Source organism: Eubalaena glacialis, chromosome 19 (genome assembly GCF_028564815.1).
Source record: "Eubalaena glacialis isolate mEubGla1 chromosome 19, mEubGla1.1.hap2.+ XY, whole genome shotgun sequence".
NCBI lineage: Eukaryota > Metazoa > Chordata > Mammalia > Artiodactyla > Balaenidae > Eubalaena > Eubalaena glacialis.
The window spans coordinates 51,699,087-51,715,164 of NC_083734.1; the positions used below are offsets into that span (position 1 = coordinate 51,699,087).

Consider the following 16,078-nt stretch of genomic DNA (forward strand, 5'->3'; position numbering starts at 1 on the left):
TTGGCTGACCAGCTGCTGGGGACCTTGCAAGTGACCGCTGTGTAGACAGGAGCCCCTGTGGACATGCCACTCCTGCCCAGGGAGCCAGGAGGGGACACTGCACGCTCCATGAAGACAGCAGCCGCCTGCTGGCACTGAGAGGTTTTGGTGAAACTGATTGTTAAAGCAACTGGGGATGGGCTGGACCGGGGGGGCAGGGGTGTGGGGCACCTGTGGGTCACAGCCAGACCCTCCCTCCTGGGTACTCATTCTGCCCTGGCCTGGCAGCTGTGGGTGTGCAGCTACCTTTGAGAACATCATCAAAGCTATGGTCCCTCTCCTGGGATGAAAGTGCAGGTGCACATGTCATTCGGTGAGCGATGCTGGGGGTCCACACCGCCCACTCTATCACCCAGGTCCTCAGTGGAAGCTGCTGGAAGACAGTGCTGGGGGCCCTGGGCTTAGTGAAAGGAAGAGACTTCAGGGGCTGGAGACCCCAGACCCCAGAAAGCCTGGACAGCCTGCCCCTCCCAACTCCAGGGTTAACTGCCTACTTGGGGAGAGAGAAAACTGAACCTGGGGCCTAGACACCTCCCTCTGAGGGAGTTACTGGTGTGCAGAGGAGGCTGCTGGACATCAGGTGGGGAGAGCCTGGGGTGGGCAGCAGGGGGTGGAGGTGCGGGCAGCAGCTCAGGAGGGGACGACGGTCACTGGGCTGGCCAGGCAGGCTGGGGCGGGGGTCCTGAGCCAGGGAGGAGGGGGCCGGAGCACAGCGGGCAGGTGCTGGGCTCAGGGCAGCGCTCAGCTGCTGACCCTCCAGGACTCTGGAAAAAACTGGGGCAGGGGGCTGGGCATGACCCAGCTGCTCCCATGGCCACATCAGGACGGCACTTTGATGCCAAAGTGTTTGCGAAGCTGCTCCAGAAACACAAACGTGAGCACAGTGTGGGGCATGAGGCGGATGCCGGCAGGCGCGAGGCCCTGAGGGAGAGAGGAGGGGGGATGTGAAGACAGCCCTGGAGGGAACCCCCCTGCCCTGCCCCCCTGCCCCAGCCACGCCCCTGCTTAACCTTGTAAAAGGCCAGCGGCCCAAGCTTCGCTGTCTCCATGGCACAGTGCAGAACACCCTGCAAAAAATGCAAGATAATGCAATAAGATGGAAAGCTGCTTCTCGAAAGGCACGAACGCCCACCCCCACCCCCGCACCTGATGGCGGGCATGAGTGTGCAAAACAGCCTGGAAGTTCAAAGGTAAACATGGGAGGTGGGGTCGGCAGGCACAAAGGTCAAGGGCTGCCCTGCCCACTAACCAGACAAAACTAGAATCTGAAAGCACACCCAGGGCCAGGCTGACCTGCCAGGCACCTACGGTGCTTGAGCGGCTGCCATAAAGACACAGAAGACACCGTGCGTGACGGAGGGAGCCTCGGACAGGTGCTTGGCCCCAGGCGCTGGACCTGCCGACCTGCACCGTGCTGAGCTTCACTGACTGCAGTGACCCAACTGCCTCTGTTAACGTGTCAAAGAATCTGATTTAAAAACACACACACAGGTGGCTTCCCTGGTGGCGCAGTGGTTAAGAATCCACCTGCCAATGTAGGGAACACGGGTTCGAGCCCTGGTCTGGGAAGATCCCACATGCCGCAAAGCAACTAAGTCCGTGCGCCACAACTACTGAGCCTGTGCTCTAGAGCCCACGTGCCACAACTACTGAAGCCCGCACGCCTAGAGCCCGTGCTCTGCAACAAGAGAAGCCACGGCAATGAGAAGCCCGCGTACCGGAACGAAGAGTAGCCCCCGCTCGCCACAACTAGAGAAAGCCCGCGCTCAGCAATGAAGACCCAACACAGCCAAAGATAAATAAATAAATAATTAATTAATTAAAAAAACCCAAAAACACACACAGGGCCCAGGCTGCTGCAGGCCTGATGGCAACTGGGAGGGATGCAGTCGTGGGTGGAGGAGCAGAGCCTCGTCCACACCCTGGCACAAGGACACAGGCTCACCCAGCAGCAGCAGCAGGGCGGGGCCCCCACTCACCTGATACTCGCCCTTGGCGTTCATCAGCCGGGTCTTCAGCACGTCCAGGGGCTGGCACAGGAATGTGGCGCATCCACCCTGGAAGGCAGGTCGTCACCAATGGGTCTGCCAGGCAGGGCGGGTGGGCACCCCTCACCCGCCTCACCACAGGCCTATCCTGGACCCCCAGGAGGTGTCCCCAGGGCCATGGGGGACAACAGGAACAGTCTCGGCCTGGGCTCTGGGGGATCCATGGACTCCTCCCCAGGACCCTGGCGCCTACTAATGCAGCCTGAGAGGGGCAGCCACCAGACTTGCCAAAGCCTCCTGCCATTCTGAGCCCTTGCTCATCCCAGGCGCCCTCAGCTCCCAAGGCTGGTCAGGGCCCCACCTCCGCCACTCACCGCAATGAAGCTGGCGATAAAGTGAGTGAAGATGCTGTCGGACAAGTACCCCGTACTGAGAACCAGCTGCTTGGCTTGGTCATAGCAGGACAGCTGTCGGGGGAGCAGGGATGGTCAGGGTCCAAGGGACAGCCCACAGCTCGGGGGAAGACAGATGGGGCCCACAGTGACACCAGCTGGACTGACCAAGTACGTGCTCTGTGGTTCATCTACCGTCACCACACCTGGGTGGACAGATGAGGCCCAGACCGGCCTGAGCCCACTTCCCTGGCCCCATGTGTGTTCATGCCCACTGCCTTCCTATGGGACCTCTCAGAGGGCTGAGGCCAGGCTCCCCAGATGCTGCCCGAGTCCCACCCCAAGCGGAAGCCCTACCTGGCCCACAGTGACCAACATCCCTCGACTGGACGCCATAGTTGCGCCCGAGAACAGCTTCTTCAGACCCTCTGTCGGGAGAAGGGAAGAGGTTGGGTGCCCGGCCCAAACCCCTCCGGCCTCCCCCCAAGTCCTTAACAGCGCTCTCCCTAGGCCCGCTCCTGGGTCCCAGTTGGAGGCTGCCCCAGGCCCCCACCGGGCAAAGGACCTCCCCTCTCACCTTCTCGGGCCACGCGGTACAGGCCGTCCAGGGCGTGGGCGTAGCTGCCGGGGGACAGAGAGTGGGCCCATGTGAAGCTCTCCCTGACCACTGGCTCCCTTGGGAAGGTCCTCCCCATCACAGGCCATGCCCCCATCACAGGCCAGGAGAAACTCAAAGTGCCATAGGGGCCAGAGAACAATGGCCTTTTCTGACAGCTCAGAGCAGTCTCCTTGCTCAGTGGACCTCAGGGCCTGAAGATCCCGAGTTCCACAGGAAAACACCCTCTCTGGGGGGGGGCTGCCAGCTCTGAAGCTAGTCCTGTCTGCAGGCCGTTACCAAGGGCGGGAGGATGGGACGCCCTGCCGGGTGGCCAATGGGATCACCTGGAGCCACACTTCTCCCTGAACTGGCTGATACCAACGCCCAGGGTTTGACTACAGCATCGGTCCATAAACAGGGCCTCAGAATCCCCCGTGTCTTAGGTTTCACGCAAAACGGTGTTTTTACCACGAAAACAACCACCCAGCTCCCAAACCCTTTTGAAGACCAAACTCACTTAAACTTCTAAACCACCCTTCATGCAAACGTGCACAGGTGCAAGAGGGAGTAGAGAGTGACCAACCCCTGCCCACCTCCCAGTCCAGCCCCCAACCCCGGGGTCCTCCCACAGGGGAAGAAGAACCCAGAGGTCCTGGAAGCCCCCTCAGGATTCCAGAACAGACGCTCACAATTTCCAAAGGCCGTCAGCCGCCCGACCTGCCCCACGTGACCCCACAGGAGCGGTGCCCTGCTGGAGTCCCCACCGGGTCCCGGCAGAGCTGCTCAGGGGTCTTCTCAGCCCCGTCCCCAAAACCCCCGGGCACACCATGCTACTCACTTTCGGCGCTGATTCTGGGGCAGCTTCACGTCGTTCTGCATCCTGAAACAAGCCGAGGGTTCAGGGGGCGGCAGGGCCAGACGCCCCACAGACCCCAGCAGGCGTCAGGGGCTCCCTCTGGCAGTGAGCAGCCGGCCCCGCCCAGGGCTGCCCCGCCACAGGCTCAGCGCCATCCCCCAGCATCCCAGACCCTGAGGTCTGAGTGGCTTGTTCCAGGCTGAACACACTGAGACCCCAGCGAGTGAGGCCAGCCCCACCAGGGGACAGCAAGACCCCAGCCTCGGGGACCGCACTGACCTGACGTTGACCATGTCCGCGGGGGTGCCCACGAAGCCGCCGATACAACCTGTCACAACAGCCAACATGTGACCATTGGCAAGGCCCCCCGCCCCACCTGCCCCGCCGCTGCCCACCCGGCTGCTCACCACTGATGGAGCCCAGCACGACCTTCTTGTAGAAGGGCAGGGGGCCCTCGCTGCCCTTGGTTACGTGGTCCCGCACGGTCTCGTAGATGGCAAACCGAGTCAGGGAGTAGGTCATCTGGGGAGAAGGGGCCCAGCTCAGAGGGTGCGGCTGGAGGGACGGCGCTGGGCACCCCCCACCCCCCTGGCCCTCCAGTGCGTGGTCATCACCACGTGAACCACAGGGACACCCAGGGACCTCTCGGCCAGCAAGCAGCTGAGCCAATTCGCGAACCCGGGGCTGGCTGCGTCCAGGCCCCGCACCCTCCTCTTCTCCCACCTCGCCCCTGCCAGCGTCAGTATCCCCATCTGTAGGCGGTGGTCTCGGGCCGGCTGTGAGAGCATGGCCAACCCTGTGCAAGGCAGAAGCACATCTCACACTGCCGCACCCTGCACCCACCCGGGGGCTGCTGGCTCCCCAGGCCTTGCGGTTCCTTCCTCATAAGCAGCCTTGAAAAGGACAAAGTAGCTTCCATGCCCACAGGGCATCCACGGTGGGCAAGAGGCGCGACTGGCCTGGGGGAGGCCAGCGACCCCTCTGCCTCCTTGGGCTGAGTGTGGGCTCTGGGATCAAGACCTAAGGGACCCCTGGCTGAGAGTCCCACCCACCCACTACCCCGGGAGGTGGGGAGCCGCCCAGAGGTACCTGTCTGCACAGGGAGGCGCTCAGCCCATTGTAGAGCGCCAGGACGCCGTCGGAGCGCACCACCTGCAGTGCCATACCCGTCATGCGCAGCTTCACCTCCTGCTGCGTCTGCAGATGCACCTGTGGGGAAAGGGGTCGCACCTGCTCAGAGCCGCGGCCCATCTGGAGCCCACCGGGGCCAGCTCTGCTCTAAGCCCTTTTCCACAATCTTCCACCTTTACACGCTGAGCCTGTGGGCCAAGTGCTACCAGCACCCGCATTTAAGAGACAGGAAACTGGAGCCTCCTAAGGGCACCAGCCGGGGAGTGGAGCCAGAACTCAGTGTCCACGTCTGGCGCCAACCTCTTTTTCACACCATCATCTCACAAGAGAAAATACCAGCCAACATGTGAGCCCAATTCCACCTGCCATGGGGTGGAGTCGTCAGCTCCACCCTTTAGATGAGGACACTGGGCAACTCCAGGGCCCCACTTTGTAGCCTCGCCTGCCTCTCAAGAGAGACAGAGTTAGGGGGGCTCAGAGTTGACCTGAAGAAACATGGGAGACTCGGAAGAGGTGGGTGAGAATCCAGGGGGCACACAGGGGGAAGGGCGCCTCAGAGTCCATCCCTGCAGCACACTCTCCAGCCAAGTCAGGTCCTGGCTGGACCCGCTGAGGCAAGTTACTGATTCTTCTGCCTCGTTTCTCTCAGTGTGCTGTGAGCCGGGAACAGAGGGCCCTGGGCCTGGGGGCAGGGTGGCCACACAGCAGCCTCCGTGAAGGCGAGAAGCCACTGTGAGGGTTCAGCCAAGACGTGGGGCAAAGAAAGAGATCAAGGAGCTTTAAGATACTTTTTCCAAAGACGATGCCGAGAAGTAAAAACCCTGGCAGGGCCTCCCCTGCCGGAGGCCTCCATGGCTGCCAGCACTGCCCGCTTCACCCCATCACAGGACCGTGTGCTCCCTGGGCCAGAGGGCAGCCACATTCCTGTGTCTGCCGGCCTCCCAGACTCCCACCCCCGCCCCAAGCGCTCTGCAGCAAAACAGCACCTGGGTGGAAAGGAGGGGGCAAGGGGCAGTGATGCCCCAAGGAGCCTTGGACAAGTGACTCTAGGCTGGCCCAGGGCCAGGGAGGGCTCCAAGAGCCCCTGGAGGCTGTGTCCACATCCAGGCAGAGACAGGGAGCTTGATCCTCCCGAGCCTGCGATGGGGGAGGGAGGAGGGCAAAGGGACCTGTACGGGCATCCAGAAAGTAAAACAAAACAGGCATGAGAAGGGGTTCCTCTCTCCACAAACCAAAAAGCACCTTCCTACCTGGCCCTGCTCTGCCAGGCCATGTCACGGGCCCTGGGGGCTACCAGGAGCCATGCAGGCCTCTCCCAGGTCTCTGAAATGCCAGAGGGGCTACCAGCTTCAGCCCCACCCCCAACACCTGCTAATCCTGCCTTTCCTGGTGGCCAGGCTTGAGGGATGGCTGGGTCAGCCCAGGACACAGGTGCCAATCCCTCCCAGGGGGCCAATGTGGGGTGCAGGCTGCTCTGGGTGGGGATAAGGAAGGGAGGGGGTGGCCAGGGGGCTCTGCCCTTGCCAACAGGCTCCACAAGACCACAGCCCAGGTTCCCTGGCCCAGGGCCCACTGGCCAAAATATGCTTTGTGCCTCTGGCCCTTCTTTGTTGTTCGTGGTGACAAAAGGGCAGAAAACTGGCCTGCCTCAGGGACAAGGGAATCTCTGTCTTGTTCTGACCCATAAGCATTTTTTCAAAAAAACGTAGAAACAGTGTGATTGCTTCTCGCTGAGAGAAACAATCACCTTCACTGGGCAGGACCTGCATGCAGCCTTGGGATCATGGCTTCCAGGTGCCCACCTCCCAGGAAGAAGCAGCCCAAAGCAGGGTTGCCGGCCACATCCTTCCTCCGTGTCTCTGTGTGTGTGCTTGGCACCCAGTAGGCAGAGGGAGCGCGTGGTCCTGCCGGGGTGCCTCCAGCTGCGCTCAGAGAACCACTCCCTCAACATGTCAGCCGGGAGAACGAGTGTCCTCAAAAGTGCGGGGGAAAGTGCCTCAGAGAGGCCAAGGGACCAGTCCAAGGTCACACAGGTAGCAGAGTAGGGAGCGAGGGGCACCTCCGCCGCCCGCTCCACGCAGAGCCTCTCGGCGGGCCCTCCCAGCGCCGCACTCACCTTGACCAGGTCCAGCGGGTGCGTGCAGCAGGCGGCCCCGCACGACGCCAGCCCACCGAAGTACCAGCGCGACACGCGCGCCTCGGCCGCCATGGCCCGGACGCCGCCGCCACCGCCGTCGAGGAGCGCAGGTGTCCGGCCCCGACACGGCCCTTGAAGCCCGGACACAGGCCCCGCCCCAGCCCCGCCCCAGCCCCGACCCGGCCCGAACCGGCCCGGTCCGCGCCGCCGCCCGTTCAAAGGGCCGCCGGCCACCCGCGCCCCGCACAGCCAATGCGCCCGCGCGGCCCGAGGGAGGGGCCTGAGGGGCGGGGCCTGTAAGACCCCGCCCCGAGCCCGGGGGCGGGTCCCGCGCCTTAAAGCGGCCGCGGCCCGGCAGGTCAACCTAGTGGGCCCCACCGAGCCGCCTAGGGGACCCCCACTGGTGCGGGCCGCGCGAACCGCAGGGAGCTAGCGGGTGAACCTCCCTCACTCCCCCCAGGGACCTGCGTCCTCCCCCATCCTGCGCCGGCCAGCCCGCGGGGCCGCCCTGGAGCCTAGGGCACGTCTGCTAGTGTCACGGCCCGAGTGGCCTGGGCGCTCTGCCAGCCCCCACCTCTCCTAGAGGCCTGCTACCCGCAAGTGCCCGCCCCCTGCTGCGGCCCTGGACTTGCACCCAGTGTCCCACCCCCGCGGCGCAGGCTCCGGGACGCGTAGAGCTGCTTAGAGGTTGCGGCAAACCTCCTTAGGACCAACCTGCGGATTACAGGAAAACTAGGGACAAAGGCAATTCGGAGAGACCAGCCGCCCCGTCTACCCACCCCTCCCAGAACGCCCAGCCGAGTCCAGCCTTAGGCCTGCTCTGACCACACGGCCCCAGGCAGCTACCCTGAGGCGGCTCAGGAGAGGGGTTCTGGGCGTGGGGGCTCAGGCTCCTGGGAGGTGGCAATCAGCAAACTGCCGGCTCCTGCCTGGCCCCAGCAGGAGATGCACACCTCCCAGCAAACCGGAAGTGCAGGTGTGCTGCTAGCCCAAAGGCGCACCTGTCAGGCAGAGAAATCTGAGTCCCCAGGGCCGCTTTTGGGCGGGGCCACATGGAGCTCGGAAGAGGCAGCGCCAGAGACCCCTGCACTAGTAAGGACCTATGTCCTGCTGTCCTAGCTTGGCCACTGCAGCCCCCACCCCAAGGGAGAAGGGTGACGGGCATCGGGGAAACAACTCCTGGCCCCCTGGGCCCACCGAGCACCCTGAATAACAAGTCCAGCCTGGTCTCTGAGCACCCAGGGATTCTCTGTGAGAGGCATTAGGTGCCTGAGCAAACCCTGCTGTCTATTTGCTTAAAGCAGCCACCTGGAGACTAAGGAAACTGTGTCTTCCAGAACCCCAGGAGGCCTCTGACCCCTGTCATCAGTTGGGAACATGAACAGCTGGCTCCAGGAGATTTCCAGCCCAGAAATGCCAAGGAGCCCGGGGTGGGGCAAGGGATAGTGCTATGCTGAAAGGGCAGTTGGAAATGTGGGAGGAATCCTGGAAAATGGGAAGTGCCCCAAGACTGGAGCACCCTTTTTAGAAAAAGTTGGATTGTGCAAACTATAGGTCAAGGAACTCAAAAAGATCCCAGTCTAATTCTCAAATGGATCCTAAAGACTTGTGCAGAAGTCTGAGAGAGTGATGGGGAGGTCAGGCAAGGGCTTAAGGACAGGGCTGCCAGGCCAGGCCTCTTCGGGATCTGGTGCCTGTGCTGCGGCATTTACACATTTCCTCTTGGAGCCTGGGCAGGGAGGATGGAGCTACGTGGGTGGCCTGGTAGACGCCAGGGTCCCTGGAATTGGCGGGGAGGGGGGTGGGGGTGTCTATGGGGGTGAGAAGCACGTGAGTCAGCTCTGGATCTCCCACTGCTGTGTCCTCTGTGACCATTTCATGAGCCTGGACGAAGGCCAAATCCTACCAGGCTCCGATGGAATCTTGTAAGGTCTTGCATGGGTGTCAGCAGGGCAACTCAGGATGCCCAGCAGACCCACCTCCCAATGCCAAGCCTAAGGGCCAAGTGGGCTCCAGGGACCCAGGGCGATCCCCAGTGGCACACTCCACCTATTTCCAGGTCTGAGACACTTTAGGGCCACCAACAGGCTGGAGCAGATCAGGGGGAGGTGGAGGGGCCGGGACCCCAACAGGAGGCCTGGGCCAGGGAGCTGCCTGGGAAGGGAAGGCCCGGGATCTTCACAGAGCCTTCAGGTAGGACTTCGAGGTCAGGTGGGAGCAGCATCCCATCTGTTGTATGCAAGGCGGGAGGAGTCGGGCCTGATGGTCCCAGAGGTGCAGTCACCCCCAGCATGGAACAGAGGGCCCCATCCTTGCGGGGGGGTGGGGTGAGGGGAGCCCCAGTCGTCACATCAGCTGCCCTGGAAAGATGGAGGAGCTCAGAGCACAAGCGGCCTTTCCAGGTCACTGGCGGGGGTGGGGGAGGCCCCGTGACCACGCACGTCTGGGCTGGGGGGTGTCCCTGAGCCCGGAACCACTCCCTGCCCCTAGGAAAAGGCAGCAGGATCAGCAGGCCACACCCAGCCCCAGGTGGCCAACAGTCCCCTCTGCTAAGCAAAGGCACACCGAGATCTGCTGCTGGCGAATCAGTAACCTCATGGGCCACAGGCTTGGCCAGTGGGGCTCTCTGGTCAGGGGGCTGCCTACCCTGTCCTCGGACCCTTCCTACAATGAGGGCCAGCAGGGGGCACGTCCTCAGGGAGGACACCTAGGTGGCGTGGGGGATGCTGGGCACACCCACCTGGGAGCCTGGCAGCTCCCAGGCCTGTCCGGAGCCGTCCCACCCAGAGGGTGGCATTCCCAGACCTAGTGTCCCCTTCTGGTCCCTCAGAGCCAAGGGAGGGGGCTCCAGGTGGGACCTGGAGACCCAGGCCAGAAGGGGTGGGCCCCCGTGGGTCACAGGAAATATGTGCCTTCCCAGAGTGGACACTCAAAAAGCCCTGCAGCCACCTGCCCTCCCGCTCTGCCCAAAGCCCCAGGGGCCTCCTGCCATGGGCCAGTAAGGAAGGAATCTACCGCCCCCTCCCGGGCCCTGCTGAGATGGAGCTTCCCCAGGAGAAGGAAGACAAGGGTCCTTGGAGCAAGAGGGCACTAGGCAGGGCCTGCAAGCTCGGGCGGCCACTGCCATCTGTAAATGCCACTCTGGCACCAGGCCACCTCTCTCATCTCACCCCTGGCTCCATGACACAGCTCCCTGAGCCCCCTCTAAGGGAGCAGCTGACACCCCCAACTGCTGCAGGTTGCAAAACACATCCTCCTGCCTGCTGGGCAGCCTCTCACAGGGCTGCTATGCCCACTTACGGTACACACCTCACTCCCACCTGCCCAGGCCAGGGGCTGCATGTGCTGTTGAAGACCGCCAAAGTTTAAGGGCAAGGAGTTCCACAGGCGCCCCACACCAGCTCCTAGGTGAAGATCTGGTACCAGCCACGCAGCAGCTGCTGCCCCTGCAAGCAGGACAGGCAATGCCCAGAGCCCCCTGTGCTGCCTCTGGGCTGCTGTCTGCAGTGGGATCTCAGAGGACAGCCCCCTGCATATAGTGCCCACCTGACAAACAACTCCACACACAGGGCCTGGACAATGCATTTTTCCCAGCGGCCACAGCAGGGCATGTACACTTTTGGTAGTTTCTAGAGTCCTCCCTGGGGCTGCACGGGCAGTGGCTGCCCCTCCCTCCCCATCTCAGCAGGTCCATCCACATCTGTCCCAGAACGGAGTTGGCCATGTGGTGTGGGTGCCCAGTTCTGCTCCGAGGCCACTCTGTCCGCTGAGCCTGGGTGCTTCGCGAGGAGCAGGTAGAGCCCCACTCGGGGCCCGGGACCCCTGTCCACAGTCCTCTGGGCGGCTACTCCAGAACCACGGTGCCGCCCACTGCCTCTAGGGCTGCCTTGATCTTCTCGGCCTCGGCCTTGGCCACGTTGGCTTTGATTTCCTGAGGCAGGGATTCCACCAGCTTCTTTGCCTGCCAGAGAGCAAAGTCAGAACCTGGCCTGGGCCTGGGCAGGCCTGAGAGCTGTCAGTGACGGCGGAAGAGGGCTGTGCAGTGCACGGAGCCTCACCTGGACGAGGTTGATGCCCTGGACGAAGTTCTTGATTTCCTTGATCAGCTTCACCTTGTCCACGGGTTTTGCCTCTGTCAGGCGGACAGTGAAATGCGTCCGTTCTTTTTGTTTGGGGATGTCTTCTTCTGCTGCCTGGGGGAGGGAGGGAGGGAGAAAGCGGGTGGCAAGATGAGAAAGGACGGAGTGAAGCAAGCCGATTCACTCCCGGGCCACCCTGTCCTGTAACCCCAAAGGCAAGGCCCAGGCCGGCTGCCCAGAAAAGCCTATGATTCCAGTGGGAGGCCACAGCAGGCCAGGGAGACCCAGGCTGCCCAACTGGGTGCTCTTCCTCCCTCATCCACTCCGCTCCATCTCTCCAGACGCTGTTCGAAAACTGCCTTCTGTCCCTACCACCCAGCTCTCTAGTTTCCTTGTCCTTTAAAAATTGTAACTTACGGGCTTCCCTGGTGGCGCAGTGGTTGAGAATCTGCCTGCTAATGCAGGGGACACGGGTTCGAGCCCTGGTCTGGGAAGATCCCACATGCCGCGGAGCAACTGGGCCCGTGAGCCACAATTACTGAGCCTGCGCGTTTGGAGCCTGTGCTCCGCAACAAGAGAGGCCACGATAGTGAGAGGCCCGCGCACCGCGATGAAGAGTGGCCCCCGCTTGCCGCAACTAGAGAAAGCCCTCGCACAGAAATGAAGACCCAACGCAGCCAAAAATAAATAAAATTAAAAAAAAAAAAAATGTAACTTATGAGACAAGGAAGAATGACACCAAAAGTGCTCTGCACATAAAATAACGCTACAGAAAAGCAGTGCTGGTGCAGTGGTCAGCCAAACCCAAGGTTACATACTGATGACAAATGTACAACCAGCTTCAGCTCCACCAAGTGACCAACAATGGGACGACTGGGCGTGACAGAGCTCCTACTGTCACGACTGAAGACTACAGCGCCCCTAGAGCAGGGACCACATGACCCAACAGCCTGGGGCAGTCCTGGTTTGGGTCTGCTGCCTAATTATTAACAGCACCCCTTTATTCTCAAAAGCGCTCCAGTTTAGACAAGTTACACAGTAATTCTCTCTCTCCTTGCCCCAAATGTTCAGACTGTAAAGCCACCTTCCAGTTTACGGTGGGGGGAGGAGCGTGGACGATGCTGGTGGAACCATCAGACACATCTGGGATGTGGGACGCTCCACAGGACCCCTGACCTGGTTTCCTTAGTAGGTGATGGCTGGGGGGAGGGGGTTGAGGGCAGCGACCCAGATTTAAGAGGCTTGAGAAACCCAACAACCAAATGCAACACACAGACCTTGTCTGGATTTGAGTAAACCAGCTGTTTTAAAGAAAGTCTAGAACTATTAGCAAAACTTGAAAGGGCTGGGATAGAAAACGCTGCTAATTGCATTTGTTGTGCAAAAAAGCTCACGGCAACGTAAGGAAACACCCGCACTTTCAGCAATGGATGCTGGTCAGAATGGATGCTGCAGCACACGAGGCAAAACAGGTCCGAAATCTGCCTCAAGCTTCAAGAGACGGGAGAAGCAAATATGGCAAAACCTTTACGATTATTGAGGCTGGGAGATGGATATATGGGTAATTGTATTATTATTTCTCCTTTTGCGTATAAGTTCGAGACTTGTAACAAAAATTACAAAAAACCCAAACCAAACCATACCCAAAATTAGTTTGTGGACTCAAGTCTTCTGGTTTCCAAAAAGAGACCCAAACTTGCCCCAGCTATCCAGAGGATGGGGCTGCCCCTCACCTCCCCCACTCTCTGCTCCAGACTGACATGCTCCATGGCCCACGTGCCTGCCATCCCTCTGCCTCGCTGTCGTCCTCAACTCCTCAAGTTTTCCCTCAGGGTCACCTCCCCATTGCTGCCTTCCTTGAAACTGTAACCCTCCCCGTCTCTTAAGTTTCTTCTTTTTTCTTTTCCCCATTCTGTTTGATACAATTTCTTTTTTTTTTTTCGTTTCCTTTCCTTTGGCTGTTCCCCTTCTGCTAGGAACATGGTCTTCATGTGGGCAGGGACCTGCACATCCTTGGCAAGGAGGAGGTCCCAGGGAGGCTGCAGGAGCACCCACAGCCAGAAAGCGCACACAGACCCGCAGGGTGTGTTTGGTTGACGCAGGAGCCAGATTAGGGACGAGGAGAGAAACCTGGCTACGTGAGGTGAGGCAAGATGGCAGCTGGACACCAGAGAAACACCTCTTTGTGCATGGGACCCCAGCCTGATCTCACCTCGGGGGCTGCTGCGGCAGGGGCAGCACCAGGCACCATGCCACCCATCGGCATGAACCCCACATCCTGGATCTTCAACGTTTTCTGCAGGAACAGAGAAAGGTAGTTTCAGGAGCTGGCCATCACACCCAGACACGCTCAGGGACACGCCTGGCAAGGTCCTTGCATTCATGGAGCACGCTTTGGACAATTTACCAAACTCCCAAATACCCCAGGAAAGGGCCCCAGACCTCCCTACCCGGCCTGAGCCATGATACCTTCAGGAGCTCGTTGAGGTCTGAGATCTCCAGCAGCGTGAGGCTGGCAATGTCCTGGACCAGCTGCTGGATCTTGGGGGGGTACTCCTTGGGGGTGTTATCCAAGGGGGCACCAGCAAGGGCCTCCCCCCCTCGATGGCTGCTGCATCTCATCAGGCGCACGGAGCAGACACGAGGTACCTGTTGCCTAACCCCCATTCAGACAGAGTCATCAGCCTGGCACAAACAGGTGACACGGACCAGGCAGGTAGGTGCCATGAGCTCAGAAGATCTAGCTCCTTGGTCCTGACTCAGGTTCTCAGACTCCAGGGTCCACGTGGATAACAAAGGGATTTCCCAACTACTTTATGTTCTTCAAAGGGCCTTAGAAACCCACATAACTGTATGCAGACACGCTACCCACGATGTTGTTTCCGGCTTGGATGAACTATACCAACCCACAAAGGTAAGGCAACTACTTGAATGCATTTTGCGGCACAAAGCCTTTCAGAACATAGGGCCCCTGGCGGTAGAACGCCAGATCCACTCATGGAAGTCCTACCACGTCACTGTGCTGCCGGGGAAACTGAGGCTCGGAAAAAATCAGGGACCGGTCCAAGGTCATCCAGGGCCACCCCGGAACTACCGGCGGCCCCCGCGGTTAGGGGATCGTCAGGAGGGGGCCCCGCGCCCACCACCCCCGTAGGGACCCACCGAGTCCGGGGTGGTCCCCCGCCCGCGGACACCGCCCCGACCTGCACCCTCAGTGCCCGCCTGCCCGGCCCTCGGCGGCCTGCGGTACCTGGCGAGGCGGAGGGCGGCGGCTCGAATCCTAAGACACGGCCCCCATAGGAGGCTTGCGGCCGCCGGCAGCATCGCTCCGCAAGCGAGAAGGTCACACGCGGCTCCCAGTAGGAGGGACGCTCTAGCTGCCCGGACCGCCGAGCATACGCGCTGGGGGAGGACGCTCTAGCCGCCAGGACCGTCGAGCATACGCTGTGGGGAGGGCGCTCTAGCCGCCAGGACCGCCGAGCATACGAGCTGGGTGTTGGGGGAGGACGCTCTAGCCGCCCGGGCCATTGGGCTTAGGACCTGGGAGATGACGCTCTAGCCGCCCGGGCCATCTGGCATAGGAGCTGGGGGAGGACGCTCTAGCCGCCCGGGCCATCGGGCATAGGAGCTGGGGAGGACGCCCTAGCCGCCAGGGCCGCGGAGCAAACGAGCTGGAGGAGGACGCTCTCACCTCGACTTGCCTCCTCTCGCTCCCAGATTACCCCGAAGGCGGCGGACGGGACAGGCGCAGAGCCTCGTTGGCGGCGGCCGGACAGCGGCTGGCTTGGGCTCTCGGCCCCGCGGGGCGAATGAAGCCCAGAGAAGACTGAGCCCCGGCGTGGGGTCCGGCCGAGTCTGGGAGGCGGGCTGGACCCCCGGGCAGTCCCACTAGGGACGACCGGCCGGGACCTAGCCCTGTTGGACGGCGCAGTGATGCCTGCACCCGAGCCCGGGCTCGTGAAGTTTGCGCTGCCGCAGGGCGGGCTCGAGGGTCCCCAGTTCCCTTCCTGGGTAGCTCCGCCCCGGGGGTCCGGCCGTTCGTGGCCTGTGGTCACTTGGCGGCAGGAGCGCCCCTGCCCTCTGGGCCGCCTTCTCCTCGGTTTCCTCCTGTACCTAAACGGCTGCCTTTCCGGCCAGCACGGGAGCACGTTTAATCCTTCCGTCCTGGCCGCCCTGGGAGCGAGGCCGCCGCCCTCCGCCTGGACCAGACCCGCAGGGAGCTCGGGACTCGGCTTACAGCGTCTGCTAAGGGTTGTGATTGAGCCCGGAAGGGGTCAAAGATGGGGTACTGGGAGAAGAGAATTTGTAAGCCTGGGCTCTGTCTCCACCTGCCAGAATTCTCTGTACTCCTTAGTCCAGCTCCTAAACATCTGGCATATGGGGTATCCCCAGCCCTTCGGGTCCTGAGGCCTTTGCTCTTTAGATGCAACAGAGAGCATTCCCCCTCCCTGCTGTCCCAGACGCCACAGATGATTTCCTAAGAGCCCAGGCAGAACAGCCCTGACTTTAGGTCAGAGCAAGGAGGCAGGGCTGCCCTCTGCCCAGCACCTCTGTGATTCTGGCCATTCCTTTGACCTGAGCTCTGTGCCTATTAAACTAGTCCATTCCTTCGCAGACAAGCTAACACGGGCGTCACCCAAGAGGTTTGCCCAAAGTCTGTGAAATGTTCTGAATCCTGAATGCAAGAGGCTGTGAGTCTGTGTTGTCTTAAATATTTTCTTCTAGGCTACGACTCTTAACTGGCATCCCAGACTCAGACTGGAGTCAGGGCAGCACAGGGCTGGGTGGAGAGAGGACAGCTCCTCAGTGCTCAGTCTCAGGGAGGAGGACAGCAGATCTCAAGGCCGAGCAGCATCCA

The 16,078-nt window shown here is 61.2% G+C and overlaps 2 protein-coding genes across 2 annotated transcripts; both read right to left on the minus strand.

The window, feature by feature from the left end:
- Nucleotides 1–770: 770 nt before the first annotated feature.
- On the minus strand, nucleotides 771–7,292 carry SLC25A10 (solute carrier family 25 member 10). Its single transcript, XM_061174728.1, has 11 exons — nucleotides 7,121–7,292; nucleotides 4,963–5,082; nucleotides 4,281–4,395; nucleotides 4,153–4,201; nucleotides 3,856–3,897; nucleotides 2,997–3,040; nucleotides 2,777–2,847; nucleotides 2,402–2,494; nucleotides 2,019–2,096; nucleotides 1,050–1,106; nucleotides 771–960 (listed from the first exon to the last, which is right to left on the minus strand). The coding sequence occupies exons 1-11, from the start codon at nucleotides 7,211–7,213 to the stop codon at nucleotides 859–861; spliced, it is 864 nt and encodes a 287-aa protein (XP_061030711.1). The 5' UTR covers nucleotides 7,214–7,292; the 3' UTR covers nucleotides 771–858.
- Nucleotides 7,293–10,898: 3,606 nt separating this feature from the next.
- On the minus strand, nucleotides 10,899–14,630 carry MRPL12 (mitochondrial ribosomal protein L12). The gene is made up of 5 exons (XM_061174729.1): nucleotides 14,471–14,630; nucleotides 13,690–13,876; nucleotides 13,433–13,516; nucleotides 11,200–11,334; nucleotides 10,899–11,102 (listed from the first exon to the last, which is right to left on the minus strand). Exons 1-5 carry the CDS (start codon nucleotides 14,542–14,544, stop codon nucleotides 10,986–10,988), a joined length of 597 nt encoding a protein of 198 aa, XP_061030712.1. The 5' UTR covers nucleotides 14,545–14,630; the 3' UTR covers nucleotides 10,899–10,985.
- Nucleotides 14,631–16,078: the final 1,448 nt, after the last annotated feature.